The 9,858-nt window shown below is 50.9% G+C and overlaps 1 protein-coding gene across 1 annotated transcript in view; it reads left to right on the top strand.

The window, feature by feature from the left end:
• TXNRD3 (thioredoxin reductase 3) overlaps positions 1-9,858 on the top strand; it is a gene marked incomplete at its 5' end in the record, with an annotated part of 38,935 nt that overhangs the window by 23,807 nt on the left and 5,270 nt on the right. Inside the window, 4 exons of the mRNA XM_007465293.1 lie at positions 438-524; positions 3,407-3,483; positions 4,085-4,241; positions 7,711-7,809. Coding sequence (XP_007465355.1) covers positions 438-524; positions 3,407-3,483; positions 4,085-4,241; positions 7,711-7,809 — 420 coding nt within the window. The remainder of the gene's footprint in view (positions 1-437; positions 525-3,406; positions 3,484-4,084; positions 4,242-7,710; positions 7,810-9,858) is intronic.

Genomic DNA, 9,858 nt, shown 5'->3' with positions numbered 1-9,858 from the left:
CCCGGCCACACGTCCTGTCTCAGTGCTGAGGCCTCTGCTCAGGCATCCTCCCCAACTCCGCACCCATTTATGCAGCCACCTGCTGGGCATCTCCACTTGAATTCCTCTCAAGCATTTTAAATTTAACAAGACGAAATAAAGCTCTTGATTTCTCCACCGAATGTACTCCCTGCTGTGTTTCCGGCCTGTCTCAGTGCTCGGGAAGTGGTCCCCTGGAACACGCCATCTGTTAACTCAATGCCTAGAAAGCATCCCTCCGTGGCTCCCCTTCTGTTGTCTCCAACTAACCTAGCAACTTATCTCTCCCTCCACATTGTCCCTTGGTACGGCCCTCTTTTCTCTGTCCAAACACCTAAACATACACACACCCTGTGGTCCACCTATTTTCTGTCACCTGTAGAGATAACCCTTGCACTGTTCCTCCTCACCGGATTCAGCAGTTGGAGAAGGGGTCACCTGGGAAGCTGAAGGTAGTGGCTAAATCTACGGAAGGAACAGAGATGATTGAGGGCCTTTACAACACGGTGAGTTTCTGTCGTGTGAGCACTGGGTGGATGAACACGCTCATAAGTTAGTGCAGATGAAACTTAAGGGAAAATTATACCAGCATTAACTCTTTTCTTGATTCTTCGTGAGAGTCTGATACATATGGAAGGTGGTTGTGCTGTTGACATTTGATAGTTTTCAGTGGTACACGAAGCATACGATGGTAAAATATACGTGTGTGTGTGACTATACAGAGAACAAAATCTGGAAGCAGGTATACCTGCTTTTAGTGCTTACTTCTGGAGAATTAGATGTCATATACATTGCTGCATTTGAATATTTTTGCAATAAACATTGAATATATTTTATAATCAAAACAACAATAAAGATATTTTCAAAAACAAACAATGTAAAATCTCCAAACAGTGTGACTAGTCCATGGACTTTTGGGTGGCAACAATTCAAATTTAAACTGATGATATTTAGAGACCATTTCTTTTGTAAACTGTAGTTTATACCTTTTTTTTTCTTTTTGTGGTACGCGGGCCTCTCACTGTTGTGGCCTCTCCCGTTGCGGAGCACAGGCTCCGGACGCGCAGGCTCAGCGGCCGTGGCCCACGGGCCCAGCCGCTCCGCGGCATGTGGGATCTTCCCGGACCGGGGCACGAACCCGCGTCCCCTGCATCGGCAGGCGGGCTCTCAACCACTGCGCCACCAGGGAAGCCCCCAAACTCCTAATTTATCCCTCCCCACCTTTTCCCCTTTGGTAACCATAAGTTTGTTTTCTATGTCTGTGAGTCTGCTTCTGTTTTGTGAATAAGTTCATTAGTATCATTTTTTTAGCTTCCACATATAAGTGATGTCATATGATACTTGTCTTTGTCTGGCTTACTTCACTTAGTATGAAAATCTCTAGGTCTATCCATGTTTCCAATTTGTTAAAAAAAAAAAAAAAAAAAAAAAAGTCCTGCTGGGATTTTGATTGAGATCATTTTGCTTACGTAGATGAATTTGGGAGAAGTGACATCTTAACAACACTGATTTTTCCGGTACGTGAACCTCATATATCTTTCCATTTATTTGCGAGTTCTTTAGTTTCTCTCAGCAGCTTTTTGTCATTTTGCTCTATAAGTCTTTCATGTATTTTGTTAAATTTATCTCTAAGTATTTCATATTTTTAAGCTACTGTAAGTGGTATTTTAAATCTTCAGTGGTTAGTAGGTAGTACATAGAAATACAAATGATTTTTGTATATTGACCTCCTTAGGATTTGTTCTGCATAAAACACCAGTTTTGTTTCTTCTTTCCAATCTGTGTGCTTTTATTTCTTTTTCTTGCCTTGTTACACTGATTAAGACATCCACAACAGTGTTGAATGGAAATTGTGAGAGTCCCCCATCTCAGCAGTGAGGCCGTCTTTCATCCCAGCTGGGATGTGAGCTCCCGGGTTTTTGCAGATGCCTTTTATCAGGCTGGGGAAGTGTTCTTTTATTCTGAGTGTGCTGAGGATTTTATTAAAATCCTCAAAGGGTGTTCAGTTTTGTCAAATGCTGTCCCCACATCTATTGGGATGATTAAGTTGTTTTCTCCTTTACTCTGTTAATATGGTGAATTACACTGATTGATTTTTGTATGTTAAACCAGATTTGTATTTTGGGGACAAAGCCCACTTTTTTTATGTTGCTCTGTTTTACTTGCTGACATCTGTTAAGGATTTTGCATCTATGTTCATGAGGAATGTTGGCTTCTAATTTTTCTTTTCCTGCCCTTGTTTGATTCTGTGTCAGATGATTGTGCCGGCCGTCTCCAGAGGACTTGGGACGTGGTCCCTCTTCTGTGTCCCAGAGACTTTGTGTATCATTAATGTTATTTCTTTTTTAAAAAAAAATTATTGATTTATTTTATTTATTTTTGGCTGCATTGCATTTTCGTTGCTGCGTGCAGGCTTTCTCTAGTTGTGGTGAGCGGGGGCTACTCTTCATTGCGGTGCGCGGGCTTCTCATTATGATGGCATCTCTCGTTGCGGAGCACGGGCTCTAGGCACATGGGCTTCAGTAGTTGTGTCACGTGGGCTCAGTAGTTGTGGCTCGTGGACTCTAGAGCTCAGGTTCAGCTGTGGCGCACGGGCTCAGTTGCCCTGCGGCATGTGGGATCTTCCTGAACCAGGGCTCGAACCCGTGACCCCTGCATTGGCAGGCGGCTTCTCAACCACTGAGCCACCAGGGAAGCCCTTAGTGTTATTTCTTAAGTGTTCCATAGACTCTACCAATGAAGTCTCCTGGGTCTGGAGTTAATTTATGGGAAGTTTATACATTGTGCATTCAGTTTCTGTAGTGAGTATAGAGTTCCTTAGTCTGCTAGGGCTGCCATAACAAAGTGCCACTAGATGGGGTTTCTCTCGGCTCTGGAGAGCAGACCCCTGAGATCAAAGTGTGAGTAGACTGGTCTCCTCTGAGGCCTGTCTCCTGGGCGTGTAGACGGCCACCTTCTCTGTGTGTCCTCACGTCATCACCCCTCAGTTTTTGTTGTGTGTGTCCCAAAAACCTCTTCTTATATAAGGACACACGTCAGACTGGGTTTAGGCCACCCCAATGGCTTTGTTTTACCTTAATCACCTCTGCAAAGGCCCCATCTCCAAATACAGTCACATTCTGAGGTTCTGGGGGTTAGGGCTACAACATGAATTTGGGGAAGGGGCACAATGCAGCCCATGATGTAGGGTTACTCAGACTTGTATGGGTGCAAGTTTGGTAAATTCTGTCTTTCAAGGAATCTATTTCGTCTAAACTGTCAAATTTATTGGCATAGGGTGTTCACAGTATTCTGTTACTGTCCTTTTAATGTCTGGAGGGTCCATAGTGAGGTTCCCTCTGTCATTCCTGTTATTGATCATTTGTTTTTGCTCTCTCTCTAAATGTAGGTTTTGTTAGCAATTGGTCGTGACTCCTGTACGAAGAAAATCGGGCTGGAGAAGATTGGTGTCACAGTCAATGAGAAGTGAGTCCCGGGCATCACCACCCAGCGCCGCACGGGGCAAGTCCCGGCGCCGCACGGGGCAAGTCCCAGCGCCGCACGGGGCACGGTGTTTCTACACATCAGCTCCTGGAGACTCGTACCTAATTCCTAGCATGCAGAGTTTCGGTGCTTTAACCTCACTTGGTGAGCACCGGGCCAGCTCTGCATTATCAACTGTCTCATTAATCAATTGATAGCTCCTCATGTTTTCCTTAAATATCTCATGCTTTAAACAGTTACTTTAAAAAAACTGTGGGAACGTATTCACCTACTTTCTGTGATTTCGAATGAATTTGTATGTCCTTGATCAGGCACAGAGAAAAATTTCAAAGCTATGGGTTTGACTCTGGGGGAATCTAGAGATACTTTGGCACCCAGAAAGTGGGCCTGGTTTTTCAGCCAGAAGGGTGTTTCTTCAGGAGCCGGAGGTGCCCCAGTTGTTTGAGCCCACAGACGCTTGATGACACAGTTGCCTGAGCGCTTAGCAGGGTCTTTCTCTCTGAATCAGCCTTTTCCTGGACAGGCGTTCGTGTCCAACACTGCAGCGTCGTCGTGATATCTTTTTTCTTTCCAAACGTAACAGGACTGGCAAAATCCCAGTGAACGACGTGGAGCAGAGCAGTGTGCCCTATGTCTACGCCGTCGGAGACGTCGTGGGGGGTAAGCCTGAGCTCACGCCCGTCACCGTGCAGGCGGGCAGGCTGCTGGCTCGAAGGCTTTTTGGGGGCCGTTTAGAAAAGGTAAGTTTCTTACTGCTGTTTCTGAAATAATGTCTAAATCAAAATTATGATTTGAGGGCAATCAGTACAGGTGGCACCGTGTGCCTGTTTCGCTGGGGAAGCTTCCCCCTAAACCGTTTGCAGTTCCGTACCGTTTACTGATGGTTTTAAATAAATATCTTATGAGTATCTTAACGTGCAAGCCATTGTACTGGGTGACGTACGGGGGGCGCCCAGGTAGGGACGTCTTGTCTTCTGACTGGAGGGGTCTGGAAACGCGTCCCGGGTGGATACTGCTCTGCCACCGGGTGGCAGGGCCCTGTGGCCCTGGGCGGACGGGGCCGACCTCTGCGCCTGCCCAGCCTGTGGACCTGGTCTAGCCACCCTGCTGCTCTGGGCTCCGGGCTCTGTTTCAGACTACGCACGGCTGACGGTGCATCTGCCGCCCCCTGCAGTCTCCCCACCTCCCGCAGTCTCTGGTCACAGCCGAGCCTCTTGCTCTGCGGGCTCTGTCTGCCAGGGCCGACGGTGGTCTCGGGAGCCCCCAGCCCTACGCCTCAGGAGAGCAGGGACCCGTGTGCTGCTGGCAGATGAGGGGCAGCAGGGGAGGTGGCCAGGCCCCATGGGTGGGGGTGCTCAGGGGGCCTGCTGTGCTGCCCCAGCCTCAGTGCAGAGAGAGGCCTGGCATGTGCTGGCAGAGCAAGGGGTCCCACAGCTGGGAAGGAAGAGTCTGGGAGCTAATCTGGTGCCAGATCATCAAAAATCTGGGAGGCTGCAATAAGGAACTTTTATGTCCCCCAGCGTTTTATTCAGAAAGGTATCCAACTGCAGAAAGTTTAGTAACAATCACCCTATGGACCTCCCACCCGGCCCGTGCAGGTGTTAATGCCCTGTCATTCACTGCCCCCACGCCTGCATTTCCGAGTATGTGGATGTTCAGCACAAAGACTGTTTTGCTGCGCTTCTGGAAGTGAGTGGCAGGCGCTTTGCCCCCAGGAAACGCTTTCAGCAAGCGTCCCCTAACAACAAGGGTGCTCGCCTCCATAACCACAGCTGCATCTCCGCGCTGAGGAAGTGAGCAAAGTGCGTCACCCGCGGGCACACGTGCGCGTCGCCTGGCACATCTGGCTTTTCAAGCTCTTAGGTCTCTTTTCTTTTTTATTTTTGCAGTACGCGGGCCTCTCACTGTTGTGGCCTCTCCCGTTGTGGAGCCCAGGCTCCAGACGCGCAGGCTCAGCGGCCACGGCTCACGGGCCCAGCCGCTCCGCGGCACGTGGGATCCTCCCCGACCGGGGCGCAAACCCGCGTCCCCTGCATCGGCAGGCGGACCCCCAACCACTGTGCCACCAGGGAAGCCCTCTTAGGTCTCTTTTAATCCACTAGAGCCCCTGCCTCTATTTAACTGTTTCTTTGCTTTATTTCTCATGACGGGTTTTTTTTGTTTGTTTGTTTTTTGCGGTACGCGGGCCTGTCACTGTTGTGGCCTCTCCCGTTGCGGAGCACAGACTCCGGATGCGCAGGCTCAGCGGCCATGGCTCACGGGCCCAGCCGCTCCGCAGCATGTGGGATCCTCCCGGACCGGGGCACGAACCCGTGTCCCCTGTGTCGGCAGGCGGACTCTCAACCACTGTGCCACCAGGGAAGCCCTCATGACGGACTTTTTGACGGATCCAGGCTACTCTTCTTGCAGAGTGTCTCACGTCCTGGGTTTCTCTGATGCTTTGCCTGAGCAGGTTCAGGTGGGATGTTTGGGGCCCGGCTTCTTCATAAGGAACTCCGTGTGCTGTGTTTCACCACCAGGTGCCCATCGAGGTCGTGTGTGGAGACCTCGTGGGCACACGGAGGCGTGGGTGGGTGCACGTGACTGGGGCCGTGGCCCTGCTGGCCTCGGCGGGGGCAGGGGTGTGAACGGATGGGGAGCTGTCCCCTCCCCAGGGCATGAGCACCAGGCTGTAGGAAGCACAGCAGTTGCCTGAGGTCCTGAGAAGGGGATCCCAGGGGCGGTGGGCGGAGACGTGAGAAGACAGGGCAGCACATGTGCAGAGAGAGGTCAGAGGACCAGTGCGGGAGGAAGGCTGCAGGTGGGGTGAGGCGCGGGCCCGTTCAGGTGGAGGTCGGAGTTCAAGATGTGGGACGTGCTTTAGGTGAAAGGGGAAGCTGGGGAGTTTCCTATTGATTTTCCTCAATTGATATGAAGCAGGAGAAAAGCATCTGCTGAGAATGAGGCGTCCCCTGTAAGCCATGGGATGCAGGGTTGATGACCAGATTGATGAGCAACCGAGGACCTAGGAGAGGTCAGGAACTGCTGCATGCAGCCGTCTGCACTTCTGTGGGTTTCTGTAGCTGTGCTGGAAAAAGGAAACAAATGCTTGGCTGGTCCGTGATTTGCAGGTCGTGGAACACGATGTGTCAGGGCCGAAGGTGAGGGTCAGGCTGGTGCGCGGTGTCCACATTGTCCACCGGGTACAGGGACGCCCGGTGGTCTGTGATTGGCTTTTCTCTTGGCCACAAAGCAGCGCCTCGCTCAGGCCGTCACGTCGACGGGGTTTCTCGTGAGGATCCCATAGTAACCTGGAGGGAGAACCAGGCTGGGGTGGGGCTGGGCTCGAGGCTGCCCTGGGCCCCGAAAGGGTGGGGTTCCTGGTTGGCTACCACTCTGGCTGAGCATTTCCTCCTGTCCAACCACCACCCAGGGGCTTCACCACTGGGGGCCTCTCCCTTCGCTTCTAGTTCACATCCTACAGAGGGAAGAATTTGATGGACGGAGCTCCCCTTTTCCTCATGCAGTGTGGGCAGCCGTTCGCTCCCTTTGGGTTGGAGTCTCCCCTGAGCTAGTCACCTGTGAGCTGTTGGCGGGGTGGGGGAAGTCATGCGGTGGACACTGCTGCCCTTGCGGAGCTGTGGGCGTGCAGCACAGTGACCTTCCTCTCTGGCTCTGCCCGCCCCCTATCTTGGCCCCGCACACACTTTCTCTCTGTGCAGTTACAGTTTCCAGACAGGCGTGTGCCTGTGCTCACACTCGCGCCCCGGGATGCAGGGCTGCTGGGGACGGCGTGTGGGGCTCAGGGTCTGCAGCCTTCCCGTGATGTCCTCCTGTGCTCTGTCCCAGGCTGATGAGGGCCCTGAAGGGTCCCATCTCCGGGCCCCGCGGTGTGGCGGCCCTCCATGCGTGTGGCCATCTCCCCGGGGCGGGCTGGGCCGCTCACCCTACCCTGCACGGCTGAGCGGCTTCTCTGCTCATCCCTGCAGGGGCGCGGTCATGTGCACGGCTGCGGTGGCCCAGGTCCCGGTGCAATGGCAGCGCGTGGTCCCTGCCCCGGAGTCGGGGCGTGCCCGTCTGCTCAGTGACTCAGTTCCCTTAAACGGTGGCAGTGAGGGTCACCTGCACGGGACCGTGCTTGTTGATCTTCCTCTTACAAATGTGCGTTGTATGGATTTTCCCTGTAAGACGTACCACAAAATAAAAGACCGTGACTGGTTTGTCTTGCAGTGTGACTATATCAATGCCCCCACCGTGGTGCTCACGCCCCTGGAGTACGGCGGGTACGCGGAGAAAGCTGTGGAAGTGTACCGGAAGGAGAACCTGGAAGTAAGGTGGTGTGACTGTGGCATGTTCAGACCTTCTCTCTTAATCCACGGTTTGTCTTCAGCCACTTTTTATTTTGTAGTTTTGCGAGTTACTGTAATGGTTGTATCGTAGGAAATTGTATTCCTATTTCAGAAAAATTGGAAATTAAATAACGTAAACCCTGTCTGTAGCAAACTGTAATAATTACACAGCTGGGGAAGGAAGGACATGCTGCTTGCATCAGGGCTCCGAGCTACAGCAACAGGCGTTTGCCTGAGGAAGCTTACGGGACGGTCGCCGTGCGACCTTCGGGGGCGCAGGAGCGTCCGAGGCCTTGGGAAGGGGTGGGAGCCAGGGAGACGTGTCAGTTCCTCCTCTCCCTGGTGGGGGTTTGTGTGCGTGCGCGGGCAGTGCTGTCCCTGTAGGAACAGAAATGCACGTAGCGGCAGATTGTGGCCCTTCCCTGCTCCGAGTTCACCCGTAGTTCTGGTCTTTGGAGGAAATGACTGACTCACTGTTTTTCATCTCAGTTACAAATTATGAGGGACGTTCGCTGGTCCGGGCTGGGTCTGCTGTCCACACCCTCCCGCTTGGCGTGACGGGAGCCAGACTCAGGCAGGACCTGGTCCGGGACCCTCCGCCCCCCGCGGGCTCAGGGGAGGGGAAGGTCCGGGGCTGTCGGCCTGCTGGGGGCTTCTCAGACGCCCCGAAGGTGCTCTCACCTCCCCTCCACCCCTGCCCGTCTGGTCCTAACTGCCTCGTAAGCAGGAGGGGAGGGCAGGTGAAAAGGGTCAGAGGTTTAGGACTACTCGATGTTTGAAGCAAGTGAGTTGCCGCAGGCCCTCCGCTGGTTGCGGGAATCCTCTGAGGCACCGCACCGAGGCTCCCGCGCTAAATGGCCGAGTGACTTCCTGAGACTCTCCTTTACGTTTCCGGGGTGCGGGACCAGAATGATGACAGATGGTGCTATTTTAGGTGGTGTTTTCAATGAGAAATTTCCATTTTAGAGGACATTATTTGATCATTGTTTATAATTCACTTCTGGTAATAATGAACCACCCATTTGCAGTGGTGAACTTTTACTTGGGTCTTGGAAAAGTGATGGTAACAATTATGGATTTAACACTTAGTTCTAAAACTTTCTGAAATCAATGAGAAATTAAGCTCGGCAGGCACGTGAGAGGAAGGATGCAGGAGGCTGTACCCCAGATAAAGGGATGTCTCTGTAGGAAGGGTTCCCAGGTTTGTGGGGTTACTTTAAGGTCTCTTTCCTAAGGCTCACTGCAGATCAACTCACCTAGTCTGTACATTTATTTATTGCATTTTACAGGACTGAAAATTTGATCTATTAGTATTTTTTTAATATTCCAACTATAAAGAGGAATGAGGAAGCCTCTCATAAATACACATATAATTTCTTTTAAATGAGGAAATTAAGGTGAAAAGAAGATGAGGGTAGAAACAATAAGACAGCGTAAGAAGAAAGATTAATTTGTTCACAAAATTCATGCCGTAAAGTCCGGTGGCCTTTCATCTCTCTGATAATGCACTTGTATGCAGAGTATCTAAAGAACTCTTACAACTCAACAATAAAAAAACCCCAAATGACCCAATTTTTTAAAGGGCAAAGAATCTGAATAGATATGCCTCCAAAGAACATACACAAATGGCCAATAAGCACATGAAAAAGTTCTCAGTATCATTAATCATCAGGGAAACGTACATCCAGACCTTAGTGAGATACCACAGGGATGATTTCTAAAAATGTTCACCATTTCTGTGGGTTGTCTTTTCACCTTCTTGATGGTGCCCTTTGAAGCACGAAAATCTTTCATTCTGATGAAGTCCAATATGTCTTTTTTGTTTTCTGTTGCCAGCCACATGTACTTTTGATGTCACTTCTGATAAATCAGTGCCTAATCCAAAGTCATGAAGATTGATGCCTATGTTTTCTCTTCTAAGAGTTTTACAGTTTTCAGCTCTTACATGTGGGTCTGTGATCCATTCTGAGTTGTTTTTGCACACGTGTGCGGCAGGCGTCCGCCTTCACTCTTTTTTTTTTTTTTTTTT

This window comes from Lipotes vexillifer, unplaced genomic scaffold (assembly GCF_000442215.2).
Source record: "Lipotes vexillifer unplaced genomic scaffold, Lipotes_vexillifer_v1.1 scaffold1115, whole genome shotgun sequence".
NCBI classification, from domain to species: domain Eukaryota; kingdom Metazoa; phylum Chordata; class Mammalia; order Artiodactyla; family Lipotidae; genus Lipotes; species Lipotes vexillifer.
The sequence above is the reverse complement of the archived record's forward strand: the minus strand, read 5'-3'. Positions and strand labels throughout refer to the sequence as shown.